The following is a 15,993-nucleotide window of genomic DNA, read 5'->3' as shown; positions in this document are numbered from 1 at the left end:
ATATATGACAGATTTAATTATCCAAGAGAGTGATAAAGACTTAGTAAATGTAAATAATTGCTGCAGTACCGATTAGCCTACGCACAGGTAATACTTGTGCTAAATCTTGTAATGGCACCATTCAATTTTTAACCTGAACATGCACCATCTTCTACATGAATCAGTATTGCAAATTTTAAGGTATTTGTTGAAGAGCATTATGAATTGCCCACAGAAAAATAAAACAAGTTACATTGAACAAGAACCCTTGTATGTGCCAGATGCAGGTGTTAGTTCCACTGTGCTGTCCTCAGTGGAAAGGGTAGTTGATTAGTGTCTACATGAGATATATTCCATAAGAGAAGTCAATGACTGGAAATCAGGAGAAACCAACACTTAAAGATTTCAATTTCTGGCTTTAACAGAGAAGATTTTGATCTTTCATTTACACTATGACCATCCCAAGACATTCTCAGAGCTCAGAAATGCTGAATTGCATTCCGATAGCCCTGCAACCTCGATTCATCCTTGTTCTGATCAAGGTTTAATCAGACAGGGCTTCAGGTTCACATTATTTTATAGGACACTGGTTTTTTTAGTGTACCTTACATAAAGTGAGTCATTAAAACTGGAAAGTAGTTTGTAAAATAAATGGGTAAAATAGTCTTTGTCATCCAAAATGGTATTTTCCTCTCTCTGGGAAGGGAATATTTTGTGATATCTTTGTCTCTGGAAAAAGAATTATTTCCCTTTTTTCACAGACTAACCTTTCTGTAGTGGATTTGCAGTTCTTGGTGTGTCTGGAATAAGTTAACTAATGAGTTGTTGTTCAGTTCTGATGTGCAATTTCACAAAATTGCAGCATAACCACTTATAGCAAAGTTTTATATTTCCTTAATATACCTTTTGTTCATATTACTTTTAATTATGTTCTATATTTATCTGGCCTATTTGAACAGGATCCAGAGCTGGTACGGAACATCTGTCGCTGGGTTAGACAAGCTGTTCACATTCCTTTCTTTGCCAAACTGACCCCAAATGTCACTGATATTGTGAAAATTGCAATGGCTGCGCAGGAAGGTGAGTGACTCCAGCGCACAAGTTGTGCAGATTTACTAATTTGCTGCATGGGGTGAGATAGGAATGTTGCTGGAATAACAGAGAACAGAAACTAATATGAAAATATTTTGTTTGATGTATTTGGGATAAGCACGGTGGTCAAAGGTTTCCTAATTTTGTTTGTGCATCCAGAATAGAGCAATATACGAAGAGAACCACGTTAGACTGTTAACAATAAATTGTATAGTGTTTCCCTGCACGCTCTTATTCTGTCATATTTATGTTTACCATACCACTGTAAATCCCCCTATTCCTATGTTTAGTAGTGAAAATGACGTGTATGTTCTCAGAAAACAAAATACACTTCTTGAAGGTATATATATTTTTTCCTTAGAGCTTAAAGTACAACACAGCAGCAAATAAGTTTGCAAGTAGATGTATTAATCCATCATTTAGAGCCGTGGTAATTGTTTCTTTGTCACATTGCTTCTTTTGTCTTGCTGCGCAGAACCTCGGAGGAGGTGGCCACTGTTTTGGGGTCCCTTCCTGTGCTGAACGGCCACTGCAGCAGGTTCTGTCCCACACAGCTGGAGGGCAGAGATCTGCCTCTCAGCCCCCACGTTTCCACATGCTGTCTTACAGCCCTTACAGCTCCTTCAGCTGATGCAGCCTGCCTTGACACCAGTGATAAATTTATTAGCCCAGGATCGGTCATAAGGACCTTTCTGGGCATCATCCCCTTGCAGTTTGCTGCTTTTGCTGTCCAGCTGTTTATTTGAATTCCTAGTTATTTCAGAGTTTCACAGGTTTTCTTTTGTATTTTATCCTCTTGTGTTCTTATACACGATTTCACAAAAAGCAACTGACCTTTCCTTTCACAGGGGGCGCAGATGGTGTTACAGCCACCAACACTGTGTCAGGGCTGATGGGACTGAGAGCAGACAGCACACCTTGGCCAGCAGTTGGTCGAGGGCTGAGGACCACATATGGTGGCATGTCAGGTAGGTGTTGCCCTTTTTGATGCATGGTACTTCCTTGGAGGCTTTCAAAACATCAGGAGGTCCTTGTAGTGGGCTAGAATATCATGTCTGCAGTCGCACCGAGTCCTTAAAGCTCACTGCTGGTCAATGTTTCTAAGTCATGACAGATGGAACAGATTAAGTGTGAAGGCTCTTGGGTTGCCCTTTCCTTAATGGCAAAGCACTGCATCAGAATACTGTGATAGGGTCACTGGAGAGGGAAGGAAATCTCTTCCCTCGTGACCCTCGCTTTTCCTCAAATTTTTCATCCTGTCACAATTGTCAGGCCCCACGTTAGACAGAGGCTAATGAAAGGGCATCGCAGGGGGAAATATCAACAATCCAAATGCAGTGTATGTTTCATAGCCCAATCTCCAGCCTTCCTCCCTCCTTCCCACTAAGTGCACCTTTTCCAGAGAGGTTACTTCCTCCTCTTCCCACAGTGGTAAAAAAGGTAGACAGTATTAGGCAAATATATGCATATTTTTGTAGCCTAGTTCTCAAGATACACCAGAATAACTTGTGTAGCCCATATTTTCAAGTCCTGCTTCACAGTTTAATTTTCAAACCAGCTACAGAACTTTTACACTCCAGTTCAGTGCCGGTGCACACTAATGTATAAATCTATTGACCCTCTGAACTCTGTTGCTGTGACAACACAAACTTGGCCCTGCAAAGACAATACTGTGAGCTTCTTGGCTTTACTGGTATGGAGATTAGTCTCCTTGGTGATAGAGGGAGCAGTAAATATACATAAAAGAAGTAATAGCATCCTCCCAATTGAGTCAAACGTTATTCTATTGGACCCCTCCTACCTCACCCCGAAAATGTAATCAGAGGAGACCAGACAGGCAAAAATATGCTTTATTTTATGTGACTAGTGTTATCCTTAGAGAAGCATAGGAAATGTAGCAAAAGATGACTTTTAAACAAACTTTAATTCAGATGAGTGTGTTCAGCGGGAAATTGCGTTATTGCCTTAGATAACTACATAGAATTTGGAATTTTTTAGAGAATGCTGAAAAGTAAGAAAGTGATAACAATCAGAAAAAATCATTATGCCTATCGCATAATGGTTTCACAGTGACAGTCCAATAAGATGTTATATTTTAATATTATGCAAAATGGGAGGAAGAGGGGAACAAGAAGAGAACAGCTACAGCCCATTTCAATTTCTCTAGCCTGCCATGTTGACAGGAAAAGAATAAAGGAGGTCACAGTGGTGCTGTGCATTAAAAATTAATAAAAGAACTATTGCAGTAGTATTTTATATAAGTAACACCATTCACATTTTCTCATTTAAGTTGCAATTTGTGAATATTCCTTCCTACCATAATTCTGCCTGATAAAATCTATAAAATGCCTGCATTATGAGAAGTGTGTCTATGTCACAAATCTGAAACATGTATGTAGTGTAAATTACAGTGGCACCTGCATGCCCAGCTGTAAGTGAGGATGCACCAGCAGTTCTGTGGTTTATAATGCTAAATGGACCTGAGGAAGAGTTCCTTCTGTATGTATGGGTGTGTATGTGTGTAGGTATAATTTTTTTCCTGAAGTTTTATATGTATCAGAGGGGAAGAGAAAATTTTAGGATGCACCATTACCTATGACATAAATCTGCTTATTAAAAAAATATTTAAAATACTGGAAGTGCTGTCAATTTATTATGTTTTGAAAGAATCATCACTGGGTCCCAATCCCACAACTCCATGCACTAAAGAAAGCCATGGAGCCAATAAAGTCAATAGCTCAGCAGCATGTCGCAATACTTTCTGCTCAGTGGTCAGGTATAGCAGTATACAAATTCCCAAAAGCAGGAAAGCCATTTTCAGTCAGGAGAGCTAGCATGCTTGCAGGAAGACAGAAGCTGGGAGAGCGTGTCATCTTGTCAGAGCAAGGGGCAGGGTGGCCATGCTTCTGTTGGGCTGTGCCACAGCGCAGACGTGTGGCCTGCAGCCAGACACTTGACCTTTCTGTGCTCTATTTCTCCTGTCTGTGGAATGGCAGGAACACCACTTACATGCCTACAGGCTTGGTGGGGAGTGCTCTGTGGTCTTGGCATGAAAGTCGCTTCACAGCATAACATACTGGGTTTCTATTTTGATGTGTGTAAATTTGTTTTATTTTATTATCTGATAGTAAGTTTTTGCTGTTTTTTCCAAATTATTCCTCTCAAGAGAGAATTAATTTTTGAAGTGAAAGACAGCACTATTATAGAAGCAATAAGTCTGGTTCATTTTCAGTGTGTTTTCCCAAAGCACAGCTGGTTCATTGTTCTGTCGTGCACAAACCGAGGGCAGATACAGCACACAGCCAAGCTGGATCAGGCTTTCTGGATTTTTCCATGTGCATAGATTGTGGACTAGCAGTGATGCTCACATGGCCCAGAGGTACAGTGAGTGAGGCAGGAGTTGCTGTCCTTCAGGATGCCATGCTCATAGTGCTGTGTGACCGTGGGTGAGGTGGGAGCTGCCCCAGCCCAGGATCCCCTTAGGTGTCCTGGTGAGGTCTGAAATGCACCTTGACTCCACACTGGTGACCCTCAGCATTATCCAGCCCCTGCGGCTGTCTGCTGGCCCTGGCAGTGACCAGGTCACAGGACGAGAGGTTGGTCTGTTAAAAGACCAGAGTTCTCCAGGGATTTATAAATTCACTGTGTCCACGCTTTGTCAGGGCAGTGCAGGTTGCCTTCTCCAGGTGAATGACAACTCCCTCCTCTGAGTTTGGTGAAAGTTTCCAACAAAGAGCAAATAACAAAGATGTGTTAGTGCCCTGGCCTAGCAGCTGCCTGACATTTTGACAGACCTCTCTGTCCTCCAGTGTTCAAAAATGTCCTTATGTGGCCATGTCTGAAAAAATATTTTCCATATAAAATTTCCCCTTGGTCTCTTCATACCTTCTCATCTGCCTGCTGCAGAAGCAGCTATATGCAGGAGGTTCATTCTTCATTTTTCTAAATGAAAGACATTGAAACAGGAAATTTTTTTTATAGTTCCTCTTAGATTACTAAATGATAGGTAGTTTTCTATGATTTATCTAACATACACAAAAATAGTAAGAAAAAAGGTTTATTAACATCATTGCCAAATCCTGAGGTGTTTTGAGAACAGAACTTTTGTCTCTGTTTTCTTAAAACATTTTTTTTTTTAATTGTTCAAAGGAGAGACTTACTGGATTACTTTGAAACTCCCATTTAGTTTTGAGTTGTCACAATCCGTGTTTTCTTGTGAGCCAGTGCTAGGGCAGTGACCTTCCTGTTTTGATCTAATTTGGTCAGCTGAAAATCACTAAGCTGCAAGAGGCATCACTGCTTCCTCCTGCCTGCCCTCCTCTTTCTTGGGTGGTTTTGACAGGAGGGATCCCAGTATCCCAGGTGGATGTTTGACTACTAGACTGTAGGATTAGTCTCTCTCTTCTCCACTTCCCTGCAAATATTGAATTATTAATACAAGTGAAACAACTCTCACAGGATACACACTCTTACTAGCACAGTCTGCTGACCTGCACATGAGCCTGACTTGGGAGAGCCAGGTTTAAATCCCAGGTGTGAGCCCAGGTCATAGCTGAGCCCCCTGGATTCCAAGTTTACCCTACAAATATTGAGCATTATAAAATAGCTCTGGTTTTTCTTCTTCTTTTACCTCTAAAGTGGTGAGAAAAAAAGCAATTTCAAGAAAAATTTCACTTTAATTTTGATATATTGTTGTTTTATAAAGAAAACTAATTTCCAATTTGCACTCTGGAGCATCAGATGAGTCCAAAGGTTATGGTAGCCCTGTGGATTTTTGTGGCCCTGTTATCTGAGGGGGCATTGTGTTTAGAGGATCCCCCAGTCTTCATCCATTTTAAAAAATACATTTACAGGAACTGCCCATTACTCAAAAAGTGTAGTTGTTGTAATGAAGTCCATACAAAATATGGTTAAGGAAATAAGCCCTTATGATGAAAGAAAAAAGTTTAAAATTAAGATACAGTCTTTTTTCAAGCTGTATAACTGTCATATGTGTTTGCAGCATTAGAGACAGTTTGATTTCCATTAAGAAGCTTTTAGAATGGATCTAGCAGTATTTCAGGTTTGAGAATGTAGAATATATGAGATTTGATCATGAATTCTTCCTATACATGGGCAGAGTATTTGCAGGGTATTTGTTTATTAAAAATAGGCTAATGGTGGGGTTGTTATCCTCACAAGGAATAATGACCTCTGCCTCTGAAATAAATGTTTTAGTTTGTATAAGTAAAAATTATTTTGAAAATGTTTATTCTGGTGGTTTATACATACCAGAATAAGTTGCCAGGTTTCTCAGAGAAATGTTAATATACTGTCAGCAGCTGCAAGCTTCTGTAAGATTTCTTCCCTTGAAATGTATTTTAAATTTTTTTTAAAAAAAGTTTTCTCCATGAGCTTTCATACTGTGCTTCCATATTCCAGATGTGTTTTATAAAACACATCACATTGCAGCACAATGGGATATCTATTGCAGGCAAAATAGAGTAGAGCTTCTGCTCGAATTTCCATGGTTTTTTGTTCTTTGTCATCTGTTTGTTTCTTTGTTTTTGTCTGGAAGCCAAATCCTTAGGGGGTAAATTTATAAAGCAGTACACTGGACTTAGCAAAAACTTAGGTTAAAAGCAAATCTCTCTATGGTGCACTCACTATGTATTCTTTTAATGCTTTGTTTCAGAAATATTGCAGTATTTTACTGTAGCAGTTCAAATACCTCATATCTGTGTGCTGTTATTGCTTTGTCCATTTATTATATCCTGTAGTACTTTGGCATTATTTGCACAAATTTATTGTACAGCATATGCAGGTACATGTGCTTGTTTTCCAGAAAAAGAGAGGTTCAGGAAGCTGTGTGTTATAACTTCATAGCTGCCCACAAGGGATATCAGAAGGAGCATGTCTAGGTGGTGGATTCAGTCATTAAATGCAGGAATGTGTAATTATTGGAAACCAGCAGACACAGTTAATTTTAGTTACTTTTTGAAGTTAGAAGCTGTCTGTTTTTACAGAAAAACACTGTCCAAGAGCAATTCTGACATTTAAGGAAATGCTTTTCAGGAGTTATTAAATTAAAATGTATATTGACATTTTTAATAGAGGCATATATTCTAATCTGAAATGTATGAATTATATTGAAAGAGAAAAAGTTGAAGCTATAATAATAAGGGCTGCCTTTTAATTTTAATTCGATGACACATTGTTAAAAGACAAGTGAAAAAACCGACCAAGAGCATTCACTTTACTCATCACAGTTCTGTCAGTGACAGTGCAGTGTGGATTTTGGTCAATAGAAATGAATGAAAAGCTGCCCATCACTGGAAACAAAACAAAATGTACGTATGCATAGGCACTCCTGTTTAGTATAAATATTTACCAAGAGTTAAAGACTATTTACATTAACATATATTTATAAAACAGTGTGGAAAGGGGTGAAAAACAAATATATGCTGTAGTACAATTTTAATTTTGTTTTATTATTCCTGTTCAATGTAGCTCAGCCATTAAAAGCCCTTATTTGCATATATTATGTCAGGATTCACAAAGAGTCCTCTGTTTTCTGTCGTGTCCTTGCAGCAGTCTGATTTCTCTTAGTGTTCTGCCATCACTGGTCTGTGCAGGAGAGATCAGAGCCCTAATAATAGATTTTTGACAGGGAGCTCGCCTGCTACCTGCCCTACACAAATCCTCACTGTTCATGTTTGCTTCATGGCAACAAAGCAGACAGAAGGAAAATGCCAAGTGCTGAGTTTGAGGTACAGCCCTGCCATAGCTTGACATTTCAGCAGAATAGCAGTTTATGAGATGCATAATTTTTCATCTGGGACTCAGCTGCCATTTTCATAGAGGCTTGCAGCTCATCGACTGACTGGAAGTAGGGCAAAGGTTTACAGCATAGATCAAGGTCTACATCCTTCCTATAGCTATTTAAAAATAAGTATAATTCTCTAGATAAGGTCAGAGAACTAAGCATTTTTCCCCCATTTTTAATATTTCTAGGCAATTTCATTCCCACAGAGAAAACACTTTACATTTTTAGCACAGGTGCCATTTGTCGTTGATTAAAAATGATTGTAATTGATTTCATTCACCAAAAGATTAAATGAATCCTGGAGAAAGAGTGAAGGAGGAGTCTTTACACAGAGCATTTGAACAAAGCCGTGTTTTCTCCTCCTCTTACTTTGAAAAAAACTCATTCTCATCTTGAAATGAGTGAAGAATCTTCACTCCTTAAGTGTAATTGGTTTGTAGTTTATTATTGTTCGAAATTGGATTTAAATTTTCACATTCATGCACATGTACTTGGGAAACAAATGCAGTGTAGGTACATGTAAGTGAGTGTTTAATTTAGAATTACACATCTCTGTGAGCTTCAGTAACAGTTCACCATGTCAGAGCCTCATATAGAACAATGGTACAGTACATTGGATTAATTAAAGAAGCCTTGCAGAGAACTGAATTCTCAGTATGTCAAGATTTCAATTTTATGTTAAATATTTTCTAAAGGCCAGACCCTTAAATCTCAGGGGCTGTACCAAGCAGTGAGCTGTGAATTTAACCATAGGCTAACTGCTAATGATAAGGAAAAGAGTCCAAGTTGAGGCAGCTGTAATACAGTCATTGGATTAGGCTATCAATCACTCAGTTCCCTGAGGAACAGGCAAAGACGACAAAACAGTGAAAAGGGAAATTAGGAAGGGAGGGCATGACTGGAATGAGATTCTTCACCAAATGTATCTGTTAGTTGGCTGAATCCCCCAAGCATCAGACAGGAATGTCCAGCATTGCTCTCAGACTAAAAGCCAAGTATTTGTTCCCAAGTCCTAGGAAACCATCAAATCATCATTAACTGTTGCTGTTCTGTACAGGCTGCTAGAAATGCAATTGGCTACATTCTCCTGGTTTAATAGCCTGTAATTAGGTTAATCTCTAAACTGCTGCTGTTGAACACTCTGGATTTACTGTTTATATCAGAGCTCATATAGAATATGTACAGTTGAAATAATTCATTTCACAGTTGATTGGGGTTTTTAATAAACAGATAATTGTTAAGTTATTGAGCCTTACTCATGGCAACCGAAGACACATGTCAGAAAGCAATTAAAATAAAATCTTAAATTCTTCTCAGACAATATGAGAAAAATCAGAGAAAATCACTGTAGTATAGATTGCAGGAAAATGGCACAGGGGAAAGAACATGAAGGTTTATTTTGGGTGCAGGTAGATAAGATGGGAAATCTCTTCATATAATGGTTTAGATTAACATGATTAAGTAATGAGTGCTTTCATAGTTAGCATCTTAAGGACAATCTGATTAACAAAGAATGGAAATGAATGGAGAAAGTAAAAAAGATGTCAGAGGGTTTCAAAGGAGGCTGGTGCAGCAGGGGCTTGTATTTAAAGCTGATTACAGTAATGGGTATAGGTGCATGCACCACAGGTAAACTATGACCTGATAAGGAGGTGTAAGCTGGTCAGGAAGGAACAGAAAAATTTTCCTTCTGGTAATATCAGCAAGATCAAACCCAGTGGTGGTGACTTTGTCAGCAGAAGTTGATTGTCTTTCTGTGTCTGTCAGGTCTGGGGAAAAGGTCTCTTTCTCTTATGGTCACCTCTTCTAATTTTAAGCAAAGACACCAACAAAAATCTCTCAGAGTATTTTTGTGTCATGTCTTTTGGAGATTATTGTTTTTAAAACTGAAATATTTCTGTTGTAAGAAGATTGCTATAATTAATTTCAGAAGTAATTTAACTACTTTCAATATCTTATGAATTATTTATTTGGAAAGTACTTGGCATTTAAGTACTTTTCAGTTTATTCTAACACAGGAATTAAGATACTATCAAACTTTTCGAATGGACGTTAATTAAAATAATAAAAATCTAGTAAATCCAGAAGTCTACTGCTAGGTTTGTTTGCCATTAAGTCTCAGAAGGTGTCAGTCTTGCTCACCTCTCTCCATGGATAGTCACAATGAAGTCAGAATTTCTTTTGACTTCAAGATGGTGCTTCAATGAGCTCTAGAGACTGTAATGCATGCAGTATAACTCCCCAGCCTTTCCTACAGCTGAAAGGCTACTACTGACTACAAAAGTGTGTCTGAAGTGAGAGAGCTGTGTGCCCTGTACGGTCCCAGTGACTGGTTGGAGGAATGGCTCTGGCTGCTGACCTTTCTCTGGTGATCACTAAGTTAGAGTTGAGCCAAGCCTTCCTCTCTGACTGTGCAGGTGATGGCACAGGTGGGATGGCACTCTGTCCTTCCACAAGAAGTGGGTAGGGGTGTGGTCATGGACTGCAGCACAAAGAAGATGGTTCCAGGTGGTTGTGTTCAAGTAGGCTTGTAAGTCTACAAAGCTTGGATGCAGTGTATGCATGTGATGGATTAAAACCTGCATACTTGTTATGAGAGTCTGGGGAGCTTCAGTGTAGGAGGCAGAGGAAATACCTGACAAAGGAAATAGGGTCCCAATTCATGTGATTTCATGTCGATGCTACAAGCTCCCTGTTGTTGAGCATGCAGGGCCTGTAATTATCTTTCCTGCTGACTTGTTATTCCGTACCTGAATCAACAGCAGGGTTTGTGGTATAGGTGTTACTTAAGAATGATCAACGATACAAGTGCCTTCTGTGGAAATTATAAGCTGTACCTGTCACTCAGATCAGAAGCTCTAATTACAATCTCCCCCATAAAAAAAACACCAAAACCAAACCAAGAATCTGGTAGAATTTGTAAACAATTCTGAGTAATGATTGTATCAGTAGTGGTTAAAACCACTTTGACCTGGCTTGTCTCAAGCATGTTCATTTTTTCAGTATTTTTTTCATATTGATTTACTCTAGTCACCAAGTGGCATATATTGTCTTTAGAGCCCATCTTTATTCTGTGGAGGGCATATTCTCATGTGAAGAATAAACACATGTTTGCATTTATGAAAAAAATAGCATCACATTTACAGTTCTAAATAGGACCTAACAAATAATTAGAAAAATTGCTTCTTATTTAACATTTACTAGCCTGGAATTCCTTCCTGTTCTTCCTTCTCTCTGTGGGACAGCTGTGCTTGCAGAATAGGCTGGCTGACTACTGTCTGCTCCCTACCACTGCTGACAAAACACCCCAACTTCTCTATTGTGTGTGAGCTCCTCCCTCTGTATCAGTAGCTTTGGTAGCCTCAACAGCTTATGCATCTCTGTGAGGATGTTGAGGCTCTCACCATTTCCACCACCTACAAAGTGCTTGATGGATGTGTCTTAGAAGTGGGTCACAAAGTGTCTTGAAGAGAAGGTTTCACAGTTACATGGAGGTGTGCTTGTTGGGAGTAATCCCGTTGCAGGATATTTTCACAGATATGGGGGTTCAGGGGAAAAAAAAAATTATCCTTAGAACAAATTTAAAACCTCATTAGTGCTGCTGTCCTGCTCCTATGTAGCCTTGAAAAGTTCTACCACTGGTTAGCTATGATTTATTATGAACTCACCAGGGAATACATCTTTATTCACCTAAATCCTGCTAACATTCTGTGTTTTTTAGTATCCTGCTTGAATAAGGAATAAATCCTAATGCCAACTTCACACATAATATACAGAAATCAGAATAGAGCAGATTTGTTTAACTGGATAGATCCTGGGTTTGTATTTCACTGGGCATCACTTCATCCCTAGTGAATGATTGCCAGAAGCATTTATAAATTTATTTCACAACCAACAGAACATTTTTTTAACCTTTCAAAAGAATGCATCTAATATATAGTAGTCAGCTGGGGAATCTGCATTTTAATGTACCTTTTCATGCAAGCACCTCAGTGTATACAATGAGCTGTATAAATGTCCTGCTCACACACAGGATATACAAACATATCCTACAAAATCTTTTAGAGAACCTGCTGTAGGAATTCAGTTTTCCAATTTATGATCAATTTGCAGTTTCTGCATTGCTGGGTAATTGAAATTGTCTTTCCTATTAACATGCATGGTGTAACCATCTTCCCTAAGTCCCCTTTAAATCCCAGAAGACACTGATGGTCAGGGGTTGAGCCACTGTTATTTGGGTTAAGTGAGAGCCAAAGGAGAACTGTTGAGCACAGTGTCCCACTGTTTCAGAATGAGAAATCCATTGCAGATACACAGAGAGGGTGTTTTTAATGGCATGAGGTCTGTGTGTGGAATGTGTGGTACCACACCTGACTCAGCACCGAGGTGAGGCTGATGCTCTGAAGAACTTTGTTACAGGCAGCTCAAAGTGAGGAGAAAGCTGTTTGGTTTTTGTAAGCAGGCATGTCAGTGAAGATACAGCTAACTGTGTTACAGTACTGTCTGTCTGTTCACTAATGTTTCATGACCCTGTTGAGCAACCTGTTGGTTTCCAAAACTGGACTGGCTACTCCATATTTTGGCTGGGTTGAGCTTATTTTAATCCTGTCAGCTATTGCTCTACTTTGGCTGTTAAGGCCATGTCAGCTGCTCACCTATTTGAGTACCCCAAAATTGGCAGTGTTTTCACCAGTTTTTGGATATATGCCTGCTTAAGAGCTGCTTAGCTTTCAATAGTGAGTAGTCAGAGAAATCTTCTCATTCTAGGCATTGATAAATTTTGTGCACGTGCAGAGAAGGAACTGCCAAACAATACTCATAAGAATATGTTCTCTATTTTATATATAAAAGGAGAAGTTTCTTCAGAACTTACTGAAGGTGGGATAGGAAGAATTCAGAATTGCAAGGAAGATCTGGTGTCACCTTACTTTTTCAAGAAATATTAGGAAAAAGTCTACTGTGATTTAGTAGACATTCTGATTTATCGGTATACTTATTTATTGGTATAACGGAGAGGTTGTTTGCATCTTTATTGTTTATAAAAACACTCTAGATTATCAGTTCTTGGCAGGTATCCAGAAAGGAGGTAAACCCTGCCAGATGTAGGGAAGTCTTGCTCCACTTTGTTGTGGGGAGTTTTAGTAGAGAGTTGCCTTCTGTGTGGGGCTGGCACACAAATTTCTTTCTGATGTGTTTGTTTTTCTTTTCTTTTAGGCTTAATATTTTACAGCTCTGAGGACATCCCCAGCTTACTGTTAGAGTCAGTGTAACAGGGTCCTAAAAAACAATGTCACTCTTAGCCTGTTTTCCAAACTTGGGCTTTTCCAGGGCTGCCTCTAGTGTCCTTTGCCATTTCTTACTGTTTGTGATAAATGAGATGTGCTGAGGCAAAGGTTAGCACGGAAGGCAGGCAGTGGTGCTGTGTTCTGCCTGTGCTGCCTGCACTGCCATCCTGAGCCGTGCCACTGCCACCATGTGTCTGTGTCTGCCCTGGGGCTGTCCCAGAGAGGCCAAGCTCAGAGGACACAGCAGATGGAAGCAGAGGTGCTAACCAAGGACAGCTGAGGGTTATCCCCTAAGCAGCAGGCACTTCACTGGGAGACTCCTAGGCTTCCCCCTGTAAGGAGTCAGGCGTTCTCAGAGGTGGCTTCCCTTCTTACTCCAGTGATGCATCAGAAATTTGAGGTTAGCATATTCCTTACATATTAGTACATGTACTGCTGTCAAATGCCTAAGGCAGCGTGCACCTACATTTTGTGGTGAAACTCCAGTGGTTAGGCAAGTAAATGATGCAGAGTTAACTGGTGCAGCTTGGATTTCTCTTTTTGAAAATGCAGGTGTATGTTATTTTATCCCAGTCCATTTTCTAATCTGATGTTACAGGAGAAAGTGATATTTTTACTCTTGGATTACAATATCTTCCAATCAGTTAATGTAAGCATCTGGAGTTTTTATGTATTTTAAAAGCCCTAATAACAGCATGGCAATCCCTCAATGCTGTTTCTCCCTTTCTTGTTACAGTAGGTATATGGCACACATCTTCCAGTTTAAAAAGCTCAGAACAAATTTCAGCAATTTAATCTCAGTGTTAGAAAAAGGATCACAGCAGCTGCTATAGTATTTTGTATTTATGCTAGTTTTTGTAAAGATTCATGACATGCTCCCTGGGAGCTAAATATTGACAAGCATGCTCTGGCAAGCAAGATCAAGCTTGGTGAGTTAGCACAGCTCAAGTCTCTGCATTGACACTGTAACCCAAGACTGGAAACTATTATCCTACCCCATTTATTTTGGCTTTATAGGTGATACTGTCCACTTGAATTAGGGATTTCTGCTGTATTTTTAATACTGTAACTGTGGATTCATATTTGATTTAGTACCACAGTACTCGCAAGGTTGGTTATACATCTGTGTTTGGTGACATCTTCAGTAGTGTATTGTGTATAGAATCACAAATGACAGCATAAAACCTACATGATTTCAAACCTACAAGCCAGAAGTAAACATTGAGCATAAAATAATTTTAAAATCACATTTATCTTTTAAACTGTAGGACAAGCCATGTCCTAAAACTGTGGGTCTATGAAAGCTATTGATCAAAAGTGAAGTTTGGACATGTATTCGTTGTGGGAGGTAATTTAGGAGATATATTTATTGTGTATTCTCTAAGTAAAAAGAAAAATCCACTGTTTTACTAACTGTAAGAGCACCATGTTTGTAATGCTTTTAGTTTACTTTTTGAATTTCTGAGTAAAGAACTTAAGCCAATTTGGGCTTCTAGTAAGCTTGCCATATACATTAAATTGATTACCAGATGCATTGTGCAGCATATGGCATTGTACAGCCTTTGTGTGCTTCATAGTATTTTCTTAAATTACCATCATTTGTTTTGATTCCAAAAATGCACTTGTCTCGGCTTTCTTGTGCTTTGGACTTAAATGCAGGCTTTTCAGTGCTGAACAGATGTGTTAGAGTTTCACATGGAACTTTTATGCTTTTGTGAGCCTTCCTCTTCGAGTTTTCCATACACCGTATTGTGTCAGCAATAGCTCATGCAAATGGGACATCTTCATTTTGGTATATACACTGATTGCCTAAAATAACCTTCAGAATTCCTAAGGATTCTACATAACCAAGAAAAAACAACTTTTGCCCAAAGATACTGCCCCCAAAGTGAATCAGATATGTTTTCTTTTAGGTTAGAGAGAAACAGGAAGGAAGGAGAAAATAATTCCTTTATGGGTGGCAGCAGCAGCCAACTGCAGTCCTGTATGCTTATGTGAACCCCTATATTTCCAGGCTTGGTGTGACTGGGCATAACACTTCACCATGAAAACACACAAAATAAGGTGCTTGGCACATTAGTATGTAATTCACTTTTGGGAGGAGACTGCTTGAGTTGATTTACAAAGCATACTTCTAGAAAGTTATCCTTCAAATTACAAAATTTTCAGAGAAAAGGGTAAAAGGACATTCTGGAACAAGGGGCGAGGGATTTGTGACCAGGGGCCAACTGCTGCCTCTTCTGCTCAGGTGGAATTGCTCTCTTTATACACATTTCCAGGCCTCCCCTTGCAGTCTTTTTATTCTGGAAGATGAAAATATTACACTTTCGTATAGCATTTGGGCACCCTCTCCTAGAAGGCAGTGTGTAAGTGCCAGATACTGCTGGTGTGTGTTTAGCAGTAGCAGTGTGTGTTCTGATCAGTATTTTAAAATCAACAAACGCTTTGTAGGCCCCTGGCTTTCTGTTAATTGGCCTTTACTTTGATCACTGAAGACCAACAAATGCAGTTTAGGAGTTGTGTTGCTACCATTTTTCTTCAGTGGAAGCTGAGGGGATGAGTAAGTACATCAATTAAGTCCCTTACTCACCCTCTGAGCTATCCTCATTGGATAATTAAAGTGATCTGGCAGAGCAGTACACTAAATTCCCTTGCACCCCCTTCTGTTGCTCTGAATACATCAAACAAATGAATATTTAGGCTTATTAATGCTGTTATTTTTTATTAATGCAGAAAGCAGAGTTATGATATGGGTGTATAATTTCTTCTTGAAATCACCACTGAGTTGTGTGACTGGTCACAAGCAGGACTGATATAACCATGTTTTAATTA

General features: G+C 39.2%; 1 protein-coding gene across 2 annotated transcripts in view; it reads left to right on the top strand.

The window, feature by feature from the left end:
* Nucleotides 1-15,993, top strand: part of DPYD (dihydropyrimidine dehydrogenase) — a 341,070-nt gene that overhangs the window by 249,942 nt on the left and 75,135 nt on the right. For both annotated transcript variants that reach the window (XM_033067795.1, XM_033067796.1), the window contains exons 17-18: nucleotides 939-1,059; nucleotides 1,920-2,039. In XM_033067795.1, the coding sequence (XP_032923686.1) occupies nucleotides 939-1,059; nucleotides 1,920-2,039 (241 nt within the window). The remainder of the gene's footprint in view (nucleotides 1-938; nucleotides 1,060-1,919; nucleotides 2,040-15,993) is intronic.

Source organism: Catharus ustulatus, chromosome 9, assembly GCF_009819885.2.
Source record: "Catharus ustulatus isolate bCatUst1 chromosome 9, bCatUst1.pri.v2, whole genome shotgun sequence".
Lineage (NCBI taxonomy): Eukaryota > Metazoa > Chordata > Aves > Passeriformes > Turdidae > Catharus > Catharus ustulatus.
Note: the sequence above shows the minus strand (reverse complement) of the source record. Positions and strands in the feature narration are given on the sequence as shown.